The 23,133-nt window shown below is 42.1% G+C and overlaps 1 protein-coding gene across 2 annotated transcripts in view; it reads left to right on the forward strand.

The window, feature by feature from the left end:
* BRF1 (BRF1 general transcription factor IIIB subunit) overlaps window positions 1–23,133 on the forward strand; it is a 170,540-nt gene that overhangs the window by 141,361 nt on the left and 6,046 nt on the right. The window contains exon 16 of one of the 2 annotated variants that reach the window (XM_085061172.1): window positions 20,183–20,234. In XM_085061172.1, coding sequence (XP_084917298.1) covers window positions 20,183–20,234 — 52 coding nt within the window. The remainder of the gene's footprint in view (window positions 1–20,182; window positions 20,235–23,133) is intronic. The other variant, XM_085061171.1, reaches the window with a different exon arrangement.

A 23,133-nucleotide genomic window follows, 5' to 3' on the forward strand; every position in this document is an offset into this window, starting at 1 on the left:
AGTGAGAGCTGCAAATCCACCTTGAAACTTTTTTGGGTTGACTTATGGTCTTTGTTTGTTAGATACTGTGAGTTTATAATTGGGTGAGGAGGGAGATACATCTTTAGTGATGTATTTATTGCTGTACTGATAGACAAGTTATGAAGTTTGGGGTAATTATAATTTCCTGTGTCTCTCTAAATGGGTTTGAAATTACTTGTTTGCTCTTGTGCTGTAGTAACTTTGGTCATTTATTATTTTTTCTTTCAAGCAACTAAATCCCATATTGCCTCTAATATGGGAAAATATTAGATTTCCTTCACCTAATCGTAGAGTCTTGGTTTTGCAATTACATTTTGAAACAGTGATGGACAATTGTCAGTGAAAGCAAAAAGACATGATTCCTACTGAGGCTGAATTTGGAATTCTCTGTTAAAAATACGTTTGTAAAGCAACCTGTGCCATGAGCAGTGGAAGTAGCAAAGTCTGATTTTGTACTGGTTGCCATCTTTTTCCCCTTGGTCATTCCCCTCCTTTCCTGAAGCAAGAGCCCCAGTTCTGCAGCTGGTGGCTCTGTGGGATGTGGTCAATTCCTTCCCCTTTGGTGCAGGAAACTCTTTTGAATCTCATCTTTGTACTTCCAGTTTTCACAAAGGAACTTGTTTATCTTTGTGACTTCTGCCTCTGTGGGATTTTGTGGTCACCAGATGTTTGGAGAGGTTGGAGTGGAGTGTAAGAGACATGGATGGAGTGTCAGGATATTGCATAGTTATCCTTTCATAATTATCTTTTCCACACAGTGGAGAATGCACCATGTGTGTGTGAGCAAAGACTTGAACATGGGAGTGAATTTCTTTTAGGCAGTCGCTGGTTTTTGGAGGTTGGACTACGTGACGTTTAAAGGTCCCTTTCAACCCAAACTGTTCTATGATTCTATAAATTAATAGGAATTTCTGAGCTTTTTAGTGGTACGGGGTTGGTTTGTATTTGGATTTTTGTTTTGGTTTTTTTTCCTCCCAGCTGATTTGCTATCTGATTACCTAATAACGTTTAGTAACTCTTTTTTTCGGGATGAATCCAAAATCACAGCATTGCTAGGGAAAGAATAACCTCAAAAATTACCTTTAACCGTCAAAAATGCCTGCATTAAAGTTGCCCAGTGTTGGTAATGAATACGTAGGTGTGATGCATTTTATCAACTTTGCTTGTAGAAAGCCAAAGGGAGTTTGTCATAACATGAGTCCCTTATTGATGACACGGTTGTCTGTGATTGATTAAAAGTGGCAGATTTATTTCAGCTTCAGCTCTTTCCATTAGCATTCCTATCGACCATCTGGCAGTGGAAAACCTCACTTGTGAGATAGACTAGGATCTTGTTAAAAAAATTACAAGATTTCTTGGGGCCTTTTTTTTGCCAGTGTCCTGATGAGCCAGAAAGTTGTCACATTTAGTGACAGTTCTCATTGCCTGAAAGGGTTGAGACTGATGCTGGGTCAGCCTGTGGCTTGTTTTTAATGGCTTTTAATTATTGCCTTGATCACAGCAAACATTTAGTTAATGGTTATGCAAGTATCATTTTGTGGGCTTTGTAGCTCTTCCATAGCCTTCAGTTGTTGGTTAGAGTGAGAAGGACTAACTTGTTGTTTAAGTGGGAGGAACAGAGTGAACAACTTTTTTCAAAATGGTGACTACATAAAACTAGAACTTTCCCTGAATTGCTCAATTATGAGAACATCATATCATAATCAAAATCATTTTACTGTGCTTAAGATGCCCTAATCAAAATCATTTACAGATGATGTGCAAGGAGGGATGCTTAAGGGGCAAAAGCTGAATTCCAAATGAATTGTGATGTTGCAAAGTGTGGAGTTGCCTGTATGTCCATTAAATGGTAGATATATGCACTGATATGAGAGAAATATGGAGCTGGCATGGACAGGCAATGACACCTCAGGGCATTCAGTGGAGCTTCTGCAACAATACAGTGAGTTACATCACAGCCTGAAATGCAGCAGCTGCTCTGGCCCTGCTGCCCCCTGATGAGTAATAGTGTAACAGGGCACTCTTTGGTAAACAACTTTATGGGGCTTTTCTGCTGCACTGTTTGGCACTTGGAATCATAATGCTGGCTCTGCCTTCCCACCTGCAGCATGCCCTGCTCCCCAGAAACACAGTCATTCAAAATAAAGGAGTGAAATCTTGTGCTTAGGACCCCTTCGTTCTGAATTTTATAGGGGACATTGTAAAGATTAATGTTACCTGTGTGTTGCAGAGGGATGAGTTATGAGAAAAAATATGTGAGTTTCCTTGTATCTGCAGGGTTTGCTTAAAACAATTCTTTGACATTGTTGTTAACCATACTCTTTTCAGGGAGGGGGAGGTTTGGCAGAAATGTTTCAGTTTCTCAGAGTGTCATAGATTTCTGTCCAGGATCTCCAGAGTTTGACCTTGGGGGCTGTAAATATTTTAAATGGTTCCATGGGTATTTCAAGGTTGTGGCTTGCTGAGGCGTAATGCACAAGGGACTGCTCCCTAAATGGGCTCTTCATTGCACTTAGACTCACACAAACATTGCAGCAAGTGAAGGTGTTAAAAAATGTGCATGAAGGTCAAAGTGACAGGTCTTATTAGGAGCTTACTGGCAATAGTTTTCTTGAAGAGTAATCTCCTAACAATTTATTCTCAATTTTGTATTCTATTTTGGAAATTGTGTTGATGCAGCATTAAGATTACAAAGATGGTAGTTACTTGTGCAATATTTAGCATTAGAAAGGAGATGGATCCCTTTTGGTTCTATTTTGCATCATTAGAAATGTTTATGCTGGGGAAGTATGCAATTTCTGAAAATGAAATGTTTTTGGAGTTAGCAGGGATTATCTGAAACACATACATAATGTATAGAGTAATTCTTTTGAAGGTCTTCTATATTATCCTTTTTTTGGTCTGAAGTAAGGTAATAGTGGAGTAAAAATGGGGAGAAAATTTATTCAGCCACTTGAAGGCATTTGGTGGAGCACTAAGATTTGTTTGGTTTTAAGTGTTTCTCAAAAAGTGCTTCTCTTGTCCGCTATTTTAATTGTGCCATCACATCTGTGGAAGATCATTATCATATTCTTTTATCCGGGCACGTGTCAAAGCATTACTCACTTCCAACCATCTGTAGACTATTTGATACAAATTCAAAAATTGAGCTAATAGCCAAGGCACCATCCTTGTATCAGAAAGTTTCTTAAATTTCGTCACCTACAGGGTTTTTTTGTCCTACTTACTACATTTTCTTTCCAAAACAATGGCTTTTGGCAGCTCCTGTTGTATTCATACCGTTGTTTTGGACAACGAGCCAGACTTTCACACACCACCATCTCAGTGCACTCTTCTAGATCCTTTGCCAGTTGTCTGCTTGAACACCATCTGTTCCTGGCAAGGAGTTACCTTCAAATACCTAACAAAGCAGGTCATGGGAAAAACCAAAGTCTTCCAGGAGCTAATGGTGATAACACACCCTGATTCTCTAACCCTGTTAGCGTTTTCCTTGTAGCACTTTAGGAAACTTGCTCTGTTCAGGCAGATTCTCTTACCCCAAGATGTTTCCTTTTGAGGAGCAGTTCCACGACTGCCAAAGTGAGCAGCAAGGAGGGTGCTAACTTGCAAGAAGATGTTTTGTGGAAAGCTTGAACAATGCATGAAATTCAGTCCTGCCCCATAATGAGTTGGAGAAGTGCACTAATGAAATCTGCAGGAGACAATAAAGTGAGTCATACAGCAAAGTCGACTGAGAATGGCTGTGCAAAGTAGTGCTGCTAAGGAAAAAAAATATAACCGAGAGCAGGAAATAAAAAAGAGCATCTTGGAAAACATCCAGGCTAATGCATCCAAAGAAATACAATCTGAAACGCAGACAAACATGGGAGCAGAAGCTGTAAAAGCCATAAGGCTGAAAAAGATATAGAGATAGTGGACTGCAAATTAGATATGAGGCTCTACAAAAAGAGCAATTTGGGCCACTCATTGGAGAAGCAGCACGTGACAGATTAGGGAGGCATTAGGCCTGTCTTGGAGAACCATTTCCCTCTGCAAATGAGAGAATGGGAGTCATTAGGTGGTTTCAGCAGGAGAGAAGATAGTGATGATGATCTGGAGGAAATGCTGAAGCCCACGGTGTGGTGTTAGGAGCCCACGTGCAGGGAAGTGCACAAGCTTTTGGAGTGCAGATGATGGAAACAGCAGCATATGGCATGGCAGAGCTGAGATGCAGCTGAGGAAAAGGCTAATTTCGGTGGGACAGCAGGAGAGTCTCAGTGGTGGTAAAGTTGGGTGCTGTGTTTGAAGACAGTGTAGTCAGAATGGAGAATCAGGGCCAAATACTGAAGTGAAATAAGATCTTCTTTTGTCTTCTTTTGGAGCTGTATCTGATTAGATGAAGTCTGAATTTCTTCCTTAAGGCACTCATGGACTTAGAGATAAATGGTGATGGTGAAGCATTTACTCACTTCCAAGGGTCCTCTGTAGCTGGAGGTGAACCATAACTATGTGCAAGCAGAAGGTGCTCTGTGTCCTGGTCACTAATGGGTGAGAGGGAAGGATGAGGATGGCAGGCTGGGCCAGTCAGCACCTCCAGTTTTCTTTTTTCCAGCGACTCACACAAGGAGAAGTGCAAAAGGGTTTTAAAACACCTTAGAGGAGTTTTAAATCACCAGGGCTGGTTTGTTTCTCCTGCAGGAATGGGGCTGTCACATGCCTTTTGGGATGGGGGCAGCTGAAAGCTCCTGCCTGTGATCTGAAGGACATGCTGGTGTGAAGGGGAGCTGTCTTGACCTTTCTTCACCGTTGCTCCTGTTGACCCTGTTAAAGTGGGTTTAATCCTAAAGAAACAAATCATCAGCTAATTATTTCCCCACTCTTGTGGCCATTCTTGCAGATGTTTTACCATTTTAAGTAGGAGCTTTAAGTTTTCTGTTTGTTTGGGTTTTTTAGTGCAGCAAACAGAAGGGGAAACTAAGATCTGATTCTGGGTGCAGATCAGTTATTCATGTCAAAAGGCTTGTATGAAAACAGGTTACGTGGTAGCTTTGAAAGTGGTCCAGCTTGCTGCTTAGTAGGACTGCATTTTGCAGAGCCTGATTATTCAAATTAGCTCTTCTAATATTAGCATTAATTCCCTTACAGCAGTGTTATGAAGTTGCTTATTTCACAGTCCTTCCAAAGGTGGGAGCCTGGCTGTGAGCAGAGCAGACACCTTATCAGCTCAGCAGCCGCTGCTGCTTGCCAGCCTTGTGTTCAGTAAAAGCTTGGAGTCAGCCTGGAGAGTTTAGGGACTCTGGCTCGTGTTTCCTTCGCTCTGTATTTCATTGCACTCTTTCAATCAGGAGTTTTAAACCCCTGCTAAATTTAGAGAGAAGAAAGAATCTGTGAATGCACCAGGCCTGCCTCCTCCCACAAAAAATGCATCTCCTGGCCAGTGAGAGCTGCAGCTGGCCAAGGGGTGAGAGGGATGAGGTTTGGGAGAGCTCTGCAGACGTAGCCCAGCAGCAGCTCTGTGGTGTGAAGTGAGCCCAAAGGTAGTTCATGACTTTGTCAGAGAAGTGGAGAGGGAGGAAAAGAGCCTCCAAAACAGCACTTTTAATAGCTCCGGGCAGGTTTTTTTTCCTCTTTTCAAATGGTTTTATTTTATTATGTCTGACACCAGTCAAGGAGAGAGGAAGCTCTTTAACCTTAATGCAAATAAAACAGTAGTGTTTTAGAAAAAGAATCTGCTTGCTTTATACCTCTAGGCTGTGGTTGTGACAGACCAGAGAATTCAACAATGAACAATAAAATTATTCATTAGGAGGGGGTTTTTTCTTAATCTGTTTAGCTGTAACAATCCATTTGAAGCCTGATTTTTGCTTAGGAGCAGTAAAAAAAAATACCTGTAGCGATAAATTCATCTGTCTGTCATGCTGTTTATCTGTCTATCTATCTATCCCCTAAAGACTTGAAAATGTTGGTTTTTATTTCTATACCGTTACTGAAAATCAATTGTGACATTTTCTGTTTAGGCTGCTAAAGGTTTTGGCAGATAGAACATGGATTTTGTCTTTTGATGGTGAATTCAATTCAACATTTATTGCAGAGTCCTCAAGTATTTAAACGTGTGGTGATAGACAACTAAACCTCCCACTGTGCTAAACTCCACCAGGTCCCTTCAGTAGTTCTGCTATTCAAAAAGAATTGGGACTTGTTTCATCTGTTTTTAATAAATATGAGGCTTGCATGCTGTTCATGTCAGAACTAAAGCCAACTTTCAGTTGCAATTTGACATGTAGAGTCTTAACTTTTTAGCTCTTGCTGCTAAAGACACCTACTCAGGGTGTTGTTACCCTTTAAAAAATGTAAGGAGCTTGCACATCATCTTATCTGAACTGTGATGTTGAAATGGGGGAAAGGAAAGCAAAAGCTGGGCTACAAAAATGCTGGTTGTGTAAGAGGGCACACACCTGGACTTGCTTGCTGGCCGAGGTGGAGACCAGAATTTAGGAGCAGTTGGCTTTGGTTGGGTCTGAGATGCTGTTGCTGATGCTGGGGTGAGTCTGATGGAGTCCTCTTCTGAAAACTGGGAAATGGGAGGAGGGCAGAGCTGGGCTTGGTGGGTCAGACATCAGCATCAGCCTGGCCTCCCCTGCAGCATCCTGGAGGATTTGTTCAGGTGATGTCTCCAGGAGAGTGACTGGTGATCCCAAGCTGCAGAGCCTGTGCCCTGAGCTTCCTGGGGCTGGAACACCCCGTGGGTGGGATTTAGTGTCTGTGGAGGGATCACAGGGATCAGCACATGGCAGGCCAGGGGAGCTGTTCCAGTGTGGTTTTGCCAAACACACTGCTTGTGCTGCCAGAGGGCTGGTGGGCCAGGAGCCCTGGGCATGACTGCTTTTGCACAGTGACCTGCCCAGACTGCTTTTGTTGGGAGATGACAGAAGTCTGCTCCCCAGCTCTCTGCGTGGTGCTGCCATTTGGTGCAAACACCACATCACTCGTATGCCGTCTCTCAAGTGTGTTTTTTCACATTTATCCTGTGAGATGGATGGGGAATTTGAATGTTAGGGCTGCTTGCATGGGCATCAGAATTCAGTGGGAAGATGCAGAGGCAATAAATGAATTTAATATCGGATTTATCAACTTTTGCCAGTGTTGGCAATTGGTTTTAGCACCTTTGTGTGAAGTGTGTTCATGGTAGAAACCTGTATTTTGTTTAAGAGGTTTATGCTGCTTTCTTGTTCTTCTATTAAGATTTTCAAATAAATTATTAATACTCAGAAGCCCAGAGGTAACAAGAACCGTAGAGCTGTAATTTGCCCATTGTGGCCAGGCAAAATGTAACACTTCTGAACCAATACATTCTTGCTCTGAGAATGACTGTGAAAATTCACACCAAAGGATCATAAATTGCTACCAAATTAATTTCCAATGTAAGCCTATTGTGCGTGTGTTTAAATCTAATTCAGTTTCCTTAAAGCAGTTTACTCTGTAAAACTTTTTCCATAAAAACTTGCACAGTAAAAAGTGTTTATGTTGCAATACAGCACTTAAACCCCACACAACAAAAAGCCCTCTTTTATACAGCTGTTTATTTGCTGTAACATTTTACTAACCAAGGGAGCAAAGTAACCCAGAGATCTGTGATGTCATGCTAAAAGCCCAAGTGTTAGCTTGCCAAGTATTGATGTTCTCACGATACTTTGTAGACACAAAAAACTAAGGCAGAGTGGAGCAATGCTGTAGTGCTGATAAAGGAAATACAGTGTATGGAGATGAAACAGCTGAAAGGCAGGCGTGTGTTACAAGTGAGTCTGTGCAGACTGTTGTCTCTCTGGGGCCAAGCACTGCTTAGGCATTTGCTGCATATTTTGACCAAGTACTGAATGCAGGAGAACTAAACTTCTAAAGTTTATTAAAAAAGCAGGGGAGGGTGTCACTGTTTCTTAAAAACCAATTTTTTTCTAAAACTGATGCTTCAGAAATGCATTTAGAGAGCAAAATGAGTGTGATGATGAAAAAAAAGAAACCATAAGCAACTTGTTCATTAGTCTCAGTTAAAGCTAAGTTGATCATTGATACAAATTTGCATTATTTTCCCAGCGTGGCATTCGGTAACAACTTCTCCTCGGTGCGCTTTTGTTTCAGTTGACATTTGCTTGAATGGCCAAGCGAGTTGGCAAATTCTGTGCTGCTGGTCTTTGAAGTTGTGACTCCAGCCCGAACAGCCTCCTCTTTGTGTGAGGCAAGGAGTCCTTTCCCTCCCTCTGGAGAGGGTGTGTGTGGCACAAAGCCTGCAGAGGGGCTGTGCTTTCCCCATCTCACAGTGCTGCTGAGCACTTCACTTCGAGTAGCTCAGGTCTTGCAGGAGGAATATCACTTTCTTTCCTGTGAATTTTTAATGCGAGGGGTTGAAGTTCAAAATGAAAAAAAAAGAAAAAAAAAAGTAAAAAGGAGATTAACCTGAAAGTAGATTTTTGTATTGATCTTCAAACATAGGTTAGTGTTTAGAGGGATTTGAACTACAGTGGGAATTTGCTGTCTTGTCTGTTCGATACAATTATTTCATGATGGGGTTGGAGAGCAAGCTCTGCTTGGTACAAAGGAAAAAGCAGGATTTACTTGAGATGGATGGCATTTGTTTCAGATTTTACACATTGTCACTAGAGTTGTACAAAAATCTGTTATATGTCCAAAATTGTCTGGAAAGCTAGACACAATACAGTGACAAAATATGAATGATAGGATGAGAAGGAGGAATTCTAAATAAGTAAGACAGTGTATAAATATCCATTTATTGTACTATTTGCACATTTCATGGTCAGTTGAGCTTCTTTTACTGTTCACGGCCCATATCTTAGTAATTGTGGTAGGAGTGTAGCTTACACAGCATTTATGTAACTCCCTTTCACGTGGAGCAGCACAGTGCTGAAGGACAACCCCAGCCCCTCAGTATTTCTGTGTACACAGAGTTGAGGATGTGCACGAGCAGTTTTTGAATGCAGTCTTGTAGCTGCAGTAATTTTCTTTTTAATGCATCTTCCATAGCTACAGTGTAGTGGAGGAAAGGATGTTCAGCAACAGGAGTTGCTTGCCTGGCTTTTACATTAGCCTTTCTCAGAAGCTGCATTTTTGTTGGCTGAAGAACTACACACCAGGGGCCACAATTTCTTGGAAGTAAATTTCTTTGAGTAAAAAGTTGAGTTGGAGTAAAGATTTTTAAACAGATCTTGTCACATGGATTTTGCCGTGTTTTGCTTTGATGGGGAGTGATTGATTCCCAGTTACAGAAGTTTTGGCCATCTGAATGTTTGAGATTGGGGTCAGCCTTCCCCCCATCCAGGTGAGGGCTCAATGCAGAGGAGGTGTTGGGAGCCATCTGAGTGGGGTGTAAGCCAAGGTCAGGGAAACATCTTCCCAGCTGAACTCAGCTGCTCCACACTCGGATCTGCTGTCTGCCCTGCTTGTGCAAGTTCCCTTCAACTGATTGTGAAAACTCCAGCAATGTCAAAGGTAATAGTTAGCAGAGGTCTCCTCAGGCTGACCTGGAGTGTTTTGGCTGGGCCAGGTGAGGGATTGGTGGCCCAGAGCTGCCCCTGTTCAGCAGCCACATGCAGCTGACTGCAGGCAGCATGGTCCTCACCTGGACAGGTTCTCCAGTTGATCCAGTTAAACCAGCATGAGAGACTGTGAGAGGCATTTCCCCTGCAGTTACAGTGAGGTTTCCATTGGATAATTCTATCTGTCAACACTAGTAATAAGCTGTATTAAAGCAAAACTCTGTCAAATAATTGTGCTTTACGCATAGGATCCCACAGCCGTGCAACCTTACACAAGACACCAGAAAAGATGGTCCTGTCTGCTCCCCACATCAGCAGACGTGTCCTTGTCTCTCAAAAGCAGTTGCACATGTTGTACACAGATTTTAAAATGGCAATCAATATTGTTTTCCTTCCTAACATTTCCATTTGGAATTTTCTTTCCATAAGAAAATGTGGCTGTATCTTTATACTCATCTCTTTATCTGTACCAAATGCACTGTGAAGGAGACAGGACTTGTAGAACATGAAGGGTTTCTGTGACCCAGTTCAGCGATTCATTGGTACATAACAGAGAGTATGAGCAAGCACCCACAGTGTGGAGCAATGCATATTTTAAACTTGTGTCATATTCAGTGGTAAATAGCCATTTTCCCAGTGATTTGTATTGGTTTTGCACTTCATTATCCATGCATACTTATACCCAAGTAGAGATTGCCAGGCAAGCATCTTCTGAGGTTGGAATAAAGTACAGTTTACTTTCTGGTCCTTTCTTATGTCAGTAAAGATTAGATCCAAAATTGTGAGACAGCTGTGTGAACTTGCAGGAACTTTGTCTTGGAGGTGCATTCTTCCTGTAGATTATCCTGTTGGGTTTTTGGGACGGGATGTGGGATCAACCTCATGTTAACTTTGAAGAAAGCTGTACAGGTTAATGTATACATGTTCACAGTGTATGCTGATATCTGACCATGCACTGGGTGCAGGCTGATCTTGCCTGACACCAAAATGGTGCAGTTTCATCTCCCTCTGCCAGGTTCCCTGGCTCCTTTTGCACAGCATCTCCAGGTGAGGTGACAACAGGTACCCCACAGCATACTTGTAAGGAGCAGGGGAGCCACATGCAGGCACTCAGGACATCTCAGCACTGCTGCCTGACAACTCAGCAAAGCCTGGCTTAGCCTGTATGGCAGAGCAGGAAGACCTGGCAGACTGGTCCTGCTCCTTCATTAGGGAGCCCAGTTTACACAAGACAGAAAGCACTCAGGTTGTTACATGGCAATCTCATGCTGGCCTGACCTCAGCCATCACCAGAGCATCGCTGTGGTTATTAGCTAAGTATTTCCATAATGTGTGCCTCTTCAAGCTGTAATTAAAGCCAAGCCTGCCCCTAGCTAATTACAAGCTTGCTTAGAAGTGTAGTTTATTTAAAGCTTTTAAAACTTTATATAGGGAAGATACACATCCACAGGCATAATAAGAATGACGCCTTATTTTCAAAATGAAATTTATAGGCTTTGGTGTCTGTTTCTCCCTCCCTTTACAGTTTTCTACAGGCTGTTTTCTGCATCCTCCTTCAAAGTTTTTGCCAGAAATATTGCCCAAGTTTCACCAACATCAAGCCAGTGATTTTTTCGTTTCCTTCAGAGTGTTTTTGTTCTCACTGCTGAGAGAATAAACCAGATGTTAAAATGCCTTTGAGCTTTGTGTTTGGAGAAGACTAATAAATAATACTTAGATCTCTCATAAAAAGAAGATAAGGAGTCTTGAAAGTGGTGAAACTTTTTTTGAACACATCACTACAAGGTCTGCATAAATAATGACTCATCTATGGAGAGTTGCTGTGTGTTGCTGAGGTGGTGCTGCACCTGTACTTCTTCAGCTCAGTCTCTCAGGAATAAAGCTATGCTGGCACTGTAACCCCCTGGGGCCCTGAAGCAGCAATGTGGGCAGGGCTGGGTGACAAAACAGGTTGTGACTGTGACATGTGGCTGTAGGGTGGGCTGGCCTGGCCACGGGTCTAACAAGGCATCACCCAGGGGTGGTTGCAGCACCACATTGGCCAAGGTCACCCTCTGGGGTGACCCTGGGGTGACTCTGTGGCAAAGACACAGCCAGATGGTGCTGACTTGGTCACCACTGCCCTTCCAAAGCATTCTCTTTGGGTTTTCTTGTTTACTTGCAATCTTCCATTCCCCATTTCCTGAATTGTATCTCAAAGGAATGGCAACACGGTGGAGCCTTCAGCACTTGTGCACTTGTCTTTGACACCTTTGGAGCAAGGGGATGTTCACATAGCCTCCATCACCATGGCTGTTTGGGAAAAGAAAAGAGGGGTGGCTAACTCAATGTATGGCCAGGGAAAGCATGAGATAACTCCTGCAGCTGAAGAATTCCCACTCCTCTCTTCTGTCTAGCCGTTTTTGAATTTGGTATTTAGTTTGATTATTCAGGTCAGATCAGATTTAGGTCAGTTGTGATGGATTTTTTCCAAATCCAGTTCCCTAGATTCCTACTGTAAACGCTTACCAGATGACACGATGTGAAGCTGGAACAGACTCGAGCTGTGTGATGACCGAATAAAATCTCAGTGGGAACCACTTGCACGTTCCTGAGATCAGTTTCTCATGTAATAAATTCTGTATCCAAAATTGTATCAAATACTTTTCTGACAAGAGTGAGGTTTTTTTCCTAACGGACAAATCCCAGCAGAGCTATTTATAAGAAGCCTCTCTCTTGTGTTTGCACTTGCATGCCTGTTACTCAGACCTACACTGAAGAACAAATATAACTAACATTTTTTTCTGTGTCCTTGCCTGTGCTTTTGGATTGACCCTGTTTGGTCTTATTTGGTGTCCTCCACTACATTTCTTTGCTGATGTTCTGTTGGTAAGAGTTGCCATGGCAAACCACCATTAAATGCTTCTCCCAAAAGGAAGAATCTGGATTTATTTGGTGGCACTTCTGCTCTGCCGACAGTCACATTGCTTTGTTCTGCCTGATCCTCTCCTGGCTGGGAGGGATGGGGAGGAGTGATCTGAGTGAGTGCCTTGCTCATATCCTATGCTAACACCTACAAAACCCTTGTAACAGGGAGTAGGTGTGATGCTGAACACCTGGGCAGTGCATGGGGGAGTCCTTTGGCTTGGGAGGAGGAGGCCAACCCATTTCAAACACAAATCCAGGCATGGGAAAAGCTGCTTGAGTTGTGTTTTAAAGTATTAAATTTAGAGCTGTGTTCTTTCACTGTTAGCTCCTAAAATGAAACTAGACATTGCCCAGAAGTTCTTACTCAACCAACCTACAGCTTCTTGTGGCACAGCCTCTTTATGCATTTCCTGATACAGTAAAGGGAATCCTTGCCACCAGCCTTCCCTGAATTGTGTCCTGGCTTATCTATTGCTACATGTAAATATCTTCTGCATTGAGTCAGGCAGATGAGACCTGTGCTTTTGGTTTTGAAAAGTCCTGGTGTGCACAGGGCACAGAGGAGGTTTGGTTCTTCCACATGTGTCTTCTCTGTGGCTGCGAAACCCACGTTAAATCATCATTCTACCATTTGGCTGCCTGATTAGATGTTCTGTGCATACCTCAAAATATGTGATGTTTTACAGGGAGATTTGCTATTTAAATAAGAGGTTTGCCATAATTGGCTGTTATAAATTACAAGCAAGAAGGAATGATTTATTGCTTATAATTAGAAATGAGTTACGAAGGGGAATGTTGGTAATCATAAAATAAAGCTTGGAATACATTGATTTCCAGATGGCTGCCAGTGAAATTGCTCTTTAATGTATAATAGACCAGAGACAAGGAAAAAAAATCAGTCATCCATCTTTATTCCTTGATGGATTACTTGTATGAATCTATAGTTACCTGAATTTTGAAATATTAGTTTTGCCTGCGTCATTGGATGAGAGAAACTGAATTTGCCTGGTGGTATAGGCTACTGGAGATGTGGAAGAAGTGAGTTACTCCTTTGTCTAGCATGATTTTTGTCCTTGTAATGTCAACAGGGAAGATCCAGCGATCGATCTGACATCACCTTTGGGTATAACAACCTCAGTGAATTGTTCTCAGAGACTGCAGGTTACTAAGGTGTTTTCTTTTTATCTTTTGCCTCATTTGAAGTTTCCATGAAGTTAAGATTGATCAAAACACTTGTCCAAAAGCAAATATCTGTAATCCTCCTTGCCTGAGTCTAGAAAAATACATTTGCACCAGAAACAGACGGCAGTGCTTCTGCTGAGAATTTTTCAATAGCATAATGGTTCTGTTGAGATGATAATGTGTTCATTTAACTTTTAGAACCTCATTGCTTGTTACTATAGTTTCAAGCACGATTTTAAAATTATTTTTATTTGCCTTATCTGCTAATAATGGTTCTTTCTGCCATAGCAGTTGCATTCTGCACTCTTACCATTTGAAAGATGGTGCTGCACGATAGTTAAGACATATGGATTGTCACCACGTGAGTTGTCTCACGCCCATGTTTTAAAAGTGACACTGCCATTAGACTTGCTTAACTGAGACCATTATGATTACTCATTTACCTTCATTAAAATGCTTCATAGCTTCCTTATTTTAAGTAGCTTTTCTCAGCAAGGTGCAGATTTGCCTTGCTGCCATCATTTCATCTGGAAAAATTTCCATGGTGAAAGGAATAGAATATTTTCAGCTAATACTTTCCTGACCTGTGGAGAGATGAGCTCATCAGTGTCTTTATTGACAAACCCAGGAAGAAGGTGTGTCAACCAGAAATATTAGATCAGTCAGCCTTTCTTGTCCTGAAGCAATTGTAATTTCCCATGGTCTGCAGCAAGTTCGTTTAGAAGCAGATATGTGCAGATACTGTTTGGGATCTGCTGCAGGAGCCTAATTTCATTTGGTCCCAATAAGGTGGCCTTAGATGTCATTCTTTTAATTTTTGCTGTTGAAAATATGTTGGTTTAGTCAGTGGGAATAACAGCAAGTTGCTGTTTTCCAGCATCTAATTGAGGAAAGAGAGCTGCAGCTATGCAGAAAGATATTGCCCTCTCTGAGCTGGGTTATTGAAGACAGATGTCATGGCCCCTGTCCCTCTCTGAAAAGCCTGAAATAGGTGTTCAGCTCACAACACACCAGCAAAGTTCCTGCTTTTCAAAAGCCTGTTGGTGAGTGATGCAGGTGCTTAGTTCCTCATTGGTAAATCTATTCTGTAGTGAATGATAGAGATTATTACTTTTTTCAAGTTTTTCCCTGTGAGTTTTGGTCCCTCAGTGCTCAGTTCCAGGCGTTTGCTGGGAGAGGCTGCTCTCATCAGCACTGAAGATGTTCTCAGTGCCGTGTTGTCTGGTGTGCACTGATGAAAGCCAGACTCCTCTGATCCAGCATGAAAGAGGACTGAGTAGGAATCTGAAGAGGAAACAATTCTTCATTTCATTTTAGTTTTTGTTGTCACTTCAGCGTTGCTTTTTTCCAGCTTGAAATGGCTCTTTCCTTAGTGTTGCTTGCTTGGAAACAGGATACAAGCTCTGACTGTTGGTGGATTGGTGGAGTTCACATAGAAATGATTTAGCAGAGTTAGGAGGAGCTGTCTTTGCTGTCTGTTAGTATCCAGTAGGGTTCACACCCTGCCTGCTGCTGCATCAGCCACATCTGTACAGCTGGCAGCACTGGCATGAGCTGTCTCCAAAGTGACCTCTGTGTGTCTGGGCTGAGCTTGTTGCAGTTTGGGTGTGCTTAGCTGGAGTCTTTTTGCCATTAGCTGGGGTCTCTGCAGCCCTGTCACTTGGGGCAGTGATTCAAGGAAACTCCTTGGGGTTTTCATAGTGGTGGTGAGCTGGGCTGGGTGAAGAGCCTGGTCTTGAGAAAGCCAAAAGTACCTGCCTACCTCACACTCAGGCACACACAGTTTCAAGGTGTGAGCATCACAGATCATAACCATTCTGTAGAGCATGATGCTGTCTGTGGTTCTGTCTGGACTCCTGAGGTGGCACAGAGCACCCTTAACCCCTCAGCCCCTGTCCTCAGGGCATCAGGCTGCTGTTCATGGGTGTCACAGCCAGCCATGGCCTTGGCTGTGTGCCTCCACTTCCTCTCAAGTGGAGGGAACAGCTTCTGTGAGCATCTGGCTCTCAGATGGAAGCAGATCTAGAAGACAGTGAGATCCACAGCTGGATGCACAAAGCCCAGAGTGCTCCAGCGTTATGGTTGTCGTTGCAGTCTCTGTTTTGCCCTCTGGAGAAGAGCAGTCATCCAAGTCTGGCAGGGTCACCCCTTTGTCCTGACACCATGGCAGGACAGTGGGTCAGTATCTCCTGATGCTGCTGTGTTTCCAAGAAGAGCTATAAATCCTTGCAGAGAGGTAATTCCCAGCTTTCCGGTAAGGATAACATTGACGGTACCTAATTAAAGGGCACTCTTAGCCTGGATAAACATTTATATTAATTTCCTTCTCACACAGATGTCTGGTAAACTGACCTCCTGAGGCAAAACCATCTGGCCTCAGGTGGGAGGAGGATCTTGGCCAGCGTGAAGAACCTGACCTGTCTCTTTTTGAGTCATTTCTCAATAGCTTTTTCTGTCCCTGCACATGAAAGGCCTGAGCATGTATGTATAGGTTTCGTGGGCAGTTCTCTTGGATGACCTGCATAATTACACTGCAGGCTTGTGGCTGTGGGCTCTGTTGGATCTCTGCTTCCCATTGTGTATTCTGGGACCATCCGTGTATAAAATTAGCATGGGCGGTGAGCAGCAATAAGATGTTCCCTACTTGGGTGGATTAAATTAAAATTCAGTAAGAAATAGAGCTTTGGGTGAATTTCCAAATTACTTGCAGGGTTGCACTAAGGAGATTGTTATGGTATTGTCAAACTTTTTGGTGGATGAACAGCCTGATGCAAGTGAGGTGGGTTTATTACCTCTCACTGCTGTTTCTCCTTTATGTACTGCGCCGTGTAATCTTTTGTTATTAAATAATAAGCAAAATAAAAACTGTTGTTTGTCACAGCCAGCTTGTTTTTCGGAGAAAAACACTTTGAAAGTTCAGTCTGTGTGATCTCCAGCCCTGTCAGGAGCTATTATATTGAATCTTCTTTTAAATTGTTAAGCTAGAGGACAAACCCAGACGTTATCGTGCACATCTCTGCTGAGAGCGGAGCGGATTCGGCAGGGAGCAGCCTCTGATGCCTTGTACCATGCCATTAGTTTTTGTCACAAACATGTCAAGATAATCTGCTTCCAGTGTTATGTGTGTTGGCTGACATGAGTATTAGTAGATCTGCATAATTTTTGAAGTAGTTTGAAGTGTGGATGTAACACTTGAGGCTGTGTGAAATCTTTTTCATCCCCTTTTACGGAATCACATTGCTGTTCGGAAAGTTGCTTGTTCTGTTACTCCCTCCCACAAGGTACTGTGTTAATTTGCAAAGTTCATAAGAAAAATGCCCCAAACTAGGAATCATCATAAATAGTGAATGACAACTGACACACTTTGGAAGACCAGGAGCCCCATTACTTCCCAGTCACAACATTACATTTTAAATAGGTGCTGTTGTCACTTCAGTATATATGGAATTGTTATTATTTATGGAGCTTGGGAACCTCTAATTCAGTCTGGACTTTGATGGACAGGATCTTTCTTCTGTAGTGTATATGTGCATGTGTGTCCCTTGGTAGCCTGTTACAACTGAGGTTGAGTCACGTCCAGTGAAAGTTGGATAAGATACTTTAATTGTTTTTTCGATGTGTTTTTTTGATCACTAATACTCAAACCTATCCCAGCCTCAAAAGCAGTCATGCTCTTCCACGAAGGCACTTTTCTCCACCCTCTGAGGTGCAGCCAGACAGCAGAAGGAGCCTGTATCTGTAGCCATGGCAGCCAGTAATTTATTGCTCCATATGGCTGGTGTGGCAGCAGCTGCTCTGGTTTAAGGAGGTCAGGACATCAGGGCATTTAAGAAACAAAACAACACCCCAACTGTAAACCTTCTTAAATGGTTTTGTACAGTAATAGTGGAGTTCTCCATAGGCATAAGGAGAGACAAGGGAGTTATATATTTATAACTTTTATGGCTATAATTTGAATCAAAGCCATTATTTCAGTGGGAAAGTAAGTTTTTGTCCCTCTTTGCGATGCCTTTACCTTTTTCCAGTGTCATGGCTAGTGTTTTAGTGTGGAGGCACAGTGGGCCAGGCTGTTCCAGCCAGGTGATGAGTGACCCCCTTGGGTCTGGCCTGCTGCAGGCGCTGACCATCCATGGCAGGAGCAGGATCCACACCACTGCTTTGGGATGCATTTTATACTATGCTGAGAGAGAAACTCTATTGCCCAAACGGGATGGCAGTGCTGTATTTTTAGTAAGGAAGTGAAGATGTGTGTGTTGTGAGTGGCTCTTGTGGAACAGAAATATAGCTTTAATTTCAGCTTCGGTGTGAGAATCCCTCGCTGCTGAGAAATGGTATAGAAGGGCTCTTGAATGTAGTGCTAAAGTTTTTGCAAATAGGCTTTTCATAAACGTGAATCTTTTTATTTTCATTAGGGGACCATTTTAATTAAAATGAAACTGGAATGTTTACTCTCTGCTTCCTGTAGCTGTGATTGTTTTCTTCACTGTGTGAGCACATGTATAATTTGCTCTAAAAGAAATGTCAGCAGTTTCTGATTACCTTGTGAGTCTTACTCAACAGCTTGATTTTAATTGGGGGGAGGAAATATTTTCAGGGTGCTCCAGGGAGGTCTGATGTCTTTGGGTGGCAGGAGGGAAAAGGTGCTATCTTTGGTACAATGTTAATTGCAATAATCATGACTACGGGTTTAAAATAAAAGTCCTTCATTTCTTACCACTGTTGGGTGTTTTTCAATCATGTCAATGAAACACAACCTGTTTGGTAATTAGAATCTTTCAGCTATGCAGCCTTTTGGCTTTGTTGCATCCAAATGTTTGTAAGCATCTAAACAGGGTGATTTTTTGGAAAACAGTGATTGAAAGTAGGTAGGTAGATAGGTAGTCTCAAATTTCAGGAATTAAGGAAGACATTTTTTATTATGAGGATGGTGAGGCACTGGCTCAGGCCCAGAGAGGAGGTGGATGTCCCATCCCTAGAAACATTCAAGGTGAGGTTGGACTGGACTCTGAGCAACCTGGTCATGTTGGAGGTGTCCTTGTTCCTTGCAGGGGGTTGGACTGGATGGCATTTAAAGGTGAATACTCTACAGCTGGGGTTAGATAATGGAAAGAGAAGGCCAGGCACATAGGGAGGAGTATGTCCATGCATTCAAATACATTCTCTCTGAGCACAGAAGTCCACCAGGATTTGTAAGTAATAGATATTTATGTAGGTCAAGAGAATCTCCGTCTTGAATTTTTTTATAATTATGTAATATGACAAGAAGTATCTGTAGCAGAATAATGTGTTCTGGATTGTTCAGTGGTGCAGCTCCTGAAACATTCCCTTAGCTTCTTTTTGTTTTGATCTACTGTGAGGAGACACCTTTAATTGCTTGACTTGCTGAAATGCCTTTTGGGTCCTGCAAAGTGTTTTAGAAATGACCAGTTTTTGAACCTTTGTGGAGCTTAGCCAGTATCTTGTATTTTAATATTGTCTTCACTATCAGAGATAATGATCTGAGTCTCCCCTGCTCATTCTCTGGGGTTTTGTTTCCTCCTGCTGATTATTTGAAATAAATAAATAAGTAGGAAAACAGCCAGTTCCTGTGTGTTAACAAGGAGGAATGACTAAGAGAAAAATGAGAGTAAAATACTGCTTATCATAAAAGACTGTATCTCTGGAGGCATAAATTGGTATTCATTAAGTTGTTTGCCTAGACTTCGTTAAAAGACCTGCTTGAGGAGCTGTCTGAGCAGTGTTTTTGTATAAAGCAAGTCATCTTCTTCGTGACTAGATACATCTAGATGAGCAGGAGAGACCAGAAAATAACACAAAATGATGGATTGAGAGCAGCCTTCTTGGCAGTAAGGAAACAAGAGACTATGAAATGTTTTTCAGAAGTAATAATATTTAACACTCAGCTGTAAAGTAATACTGATCCAGCTCTTCTCCCCAAATATGCAGGTCTCTTTCACATCTGATCCAGAGTTTTTAAAAATGTTTATGTTCAATTTCTGACATTTCTCATTCAAGGTATTCATGGTCCCTGTTTTGGTTTTTCCTTTTTATCATTCCTGTAGCTGGAGGTTAAAATCTTGCCTGTGATGATTTGGTATCCTGCATGCATAATCTTACTTACCTCTATATATCATCAGATACAAGGGAGCAGTTGCAGACCAGTGCTAGGTAATCACAGTGTGTCCCAGTCTTGCCATGTCTGCATTCTTCCAAAAATCAGTTTCCTTTTGATTTTTGTAAAACGTGACAAACTCATCTGTTTCAAAGACCTTGGGGAGAAGCTGTGGCTGCAGTTTGAGATGAGGTTTTGCTACTGTGCTGGCATCTTTTATTATTACCTTCATCTGGGACAGACGCTTCCAAGGGACTGTGTGTGTTAATTTTCGTGGCATTTGTGGCTCTCTGCTCTTTATCTTAAATCATTAAAAAAGTAATTGCACAACATAACACTAGCAAAGTGCTTTCACTGTTTGGAGAGTGAATATTGTGTCAGACTCTTGTGCAACTTTTCTGATGTTCAGCATTTTTTCTTTCCTCCTTTGCAGATTAAGACCCTTGATTTCAACCCAGTTTGCTAAGAAGGCTGCCACTGAAGAGGTATGAAAAGTCCAGCACTTCTCCTGGGGCAACAGGTTGAGTTTGGAAATTCCCACAAGCTGTTCTCAGCCTGGCTCTGGTCGTGTGGTAGACATGGGTGAAAGAAATTAGAATCTTGTCTCTCTGATCAGGCCAGGAGAATCTCACTGCAAAGCTGAGATTGGCTGTTTTCTAACCCAGACTTGCCCTTTCTTATCTGTTAGGAACATTAGCACAGTCTCATAATGCTTTGTCGGACAGCAAAAAGGAGAAAACTCCCTGCAAGCATCTGAAAAGGTCCATATTAAATAAATGGGTAGGAGGGGTAGGAAAGGGCAGAGCTCATGCCTGTTTCTCAGCACTTGGACTGTCCTCATGGAGAAGGAGGATGATGCAAAACTCCACTTTTGTGCAGCCAGAACTCACCCCAGGGAAGGGCTGGGCTTCTGTCAGAGAGCAGGGTGGAAAGACAGCTTACTCCATACAGCCTGGCTTGCTCTTTGCTTTGCATGTTTACTTTGGAAATGTAATAATGCCACAGAAAAGTTAGTGCTGATGACTGGCCACTGCCAGAAGACCTCCTTGGGTGGCTTTGTGCACCTGGATTTTGTCCCAAAGGGATCATTATTGCCATGATATAATAACAATGATAGCTGTTTTCTATCGCTGTTATTTTCACACTTTACAGAGTATTCGTAGGCATTTTGTGCATAATGAACTGTCTGCATATCTAAAAATTCAGTATACCAAAGGTATTTGTCCCTCTTGCCCGTGAAAGTGTGACACTGACACCCTTCTGAAAGTGAATCAGTTCCCTTGGGTAGTTTAACATCTTTGACAATTGCCCATCCATACATAAAGCTAAGTGCCAAACTCCAGTCCAGGGCATCTGGAAGTGAATTCAGGAAGTTCTATTTAAAGGTGTTGTTTGACTGCCTGATTTTTAAAATGACTAAAAGTCATTGATTTTCAGAAACAGTTTGATATCCTGCCTAGGGAAATACATTTTCACTTCTTATTCTATGCTCATTAGAAAACTCTGTGCATTTTTAGAAGTACAGCAGTCTGGAAGTGGACATGATAATTAGAAGAAGGTCACATTTTAATTAGCATGGTGCAATTTTTAAAAATAATGACTCAATTGTAGCTCCTTTATATTCACCCACTTTTTCAGAGCAGATGGATACTTTTAAACATATAAATTGATGTATATTATGATTTGTCTCAAACTGTGGTGTCTACTTCTGCTTATACCATGATGGACTTGATTTGATCACTCTAGAGGCAAAAGCTAGTGGTAGGAAATACAAACTGGAGGGAAGTTCCTCTAAATAATATGATTAATTTGAGCATTAAAAAATCATGAAAACCTGTCTTCGACTGATCCGAATATCTAAATACTTGATTTTCTATTAAAATTAATGGGTGTCTTTTGCCCTATTAATGAGCTATTGGAGCAAACCCTTAGGTGACTTTGAAAAAACTCAGGCAGATTCTTTAAGTTGACTGTCATGGTATATGACAAGTTCAGGAATAGCTTTGATGTTTGAATAATTAGACTATCAACTTTCTGGTACAGGGATTTTCTCTTACGGTGTATCTCTAAAGTGCCTGGAGTTAGAGGGATTCTGGGAGCTACTGCATCCCAATGCATTTATAAATAAATAAATAAATAAGCCACAACATTTTATCAGAAATTGCTGCCAATGGAATTGGAGAACATGCAGCAGTAAATAGTTGTGTACTGTAATTTAAAACCTAAAGCACTGCAGCACTTTTCTCAAGGTATGGACCAGAGGAGCTGGGGTTTTCTTGGTCTCCTTTGGACCATTCATTTTGAGAAGCACCTCACTGCTGTCCTTCCAAGGAAGTGGTCACAGTCTTTTCCATCTTTCTTACTAGGGGAGATGACTCTCAGTTCTGAAGCTCCTGATTAGGGACAAGTACTGCCAATATTCCCTTCTCAAAATTCTTCATGTGACAAAGCAGCATTAATGGTTAATCTTCAAATTGCCACTAATTGGCTGAGGTTTTGTGTGCCACAGGCTGTAATGTACAAACCCCAAACAGTCCAAGTACAGAATGGATGTGCAAAGTGCCCTGTGATGGAGGTAACACTCCTGTGGTGGTTCTTCTCTGGAAGGAGGAGAGAAGGAGGTGGAGCTCCAGACTGAGCACAGCAGAAAAGTGAGAAGAAAGATCAGAAAAGCCAGAGCCTGTGCTGTGCTGGCACAGATTGTGTTGCTGGTTCCTGCCCTGTTCTCAGATCTCTCCTTAGTGACTCAAAGACAGTGTTACCTACTCCAAATTCACCTCTATTCCCTTGTGGTGTTGCCCTTTCTCTCACTCTGCTCTGTGTCCTGCCTAACCTTGGAGCAGCTGGGGAAGAACACAGATGGAACAGATCCTGTCAATGATTCATTCCCAAGTTAGTGTTTGGAGATCATTATTCTGATGAATTCCATAGGTAATGTTACAGGTGCCAGTGTGTATTATCAACTGAGTGCTCTGCCATCACATTAAGTGCTGTCTGCAGAGTGCTATTTGTTCCACAGCTCGTTGCGCCGCCAAATAAATCCAACCAGAGCTGTCAAAACTAATACATGTTGGGCTTTTTCTGATTTGAAGGGTACATTTTTGCTATCATTAAATTGTCAATAACGTTGTTATTTTGTAATAGGCCTGATGTGAGTCAAGCACACTGTGGGAGAGGTTTGTAAGTTTTCCCACAGAGCTCTACTGATGAGCTTTCGCTCCCAAATTTCTCCTCCTCTTACGCTTGCAAGAGGATCCTTGTTCTGCTGTTACCATTACTAGATATTTTAGTTACCTGGTTCTGGACTAAGTGAAAACTGGGTGATTTTGCCTGACTTTCATTCAGACTTTCATTAGAGCAGCTGAACCTCTAGCACTGGACATC

Source organism: Lichenostomus cassidix, chromosome 5, assembly GCF_008360975.1.
Source record: "Lichenostomus cassidix isolate B80296 chromosome 5, HeHo_3.0, whole genome shotgun sequence".
NCBI lineage: Eukaryota > Metazoa > Chordata > Aves > Passeriformes > Meliphagidae > Lichenostomus > Lichenostomus cassidix.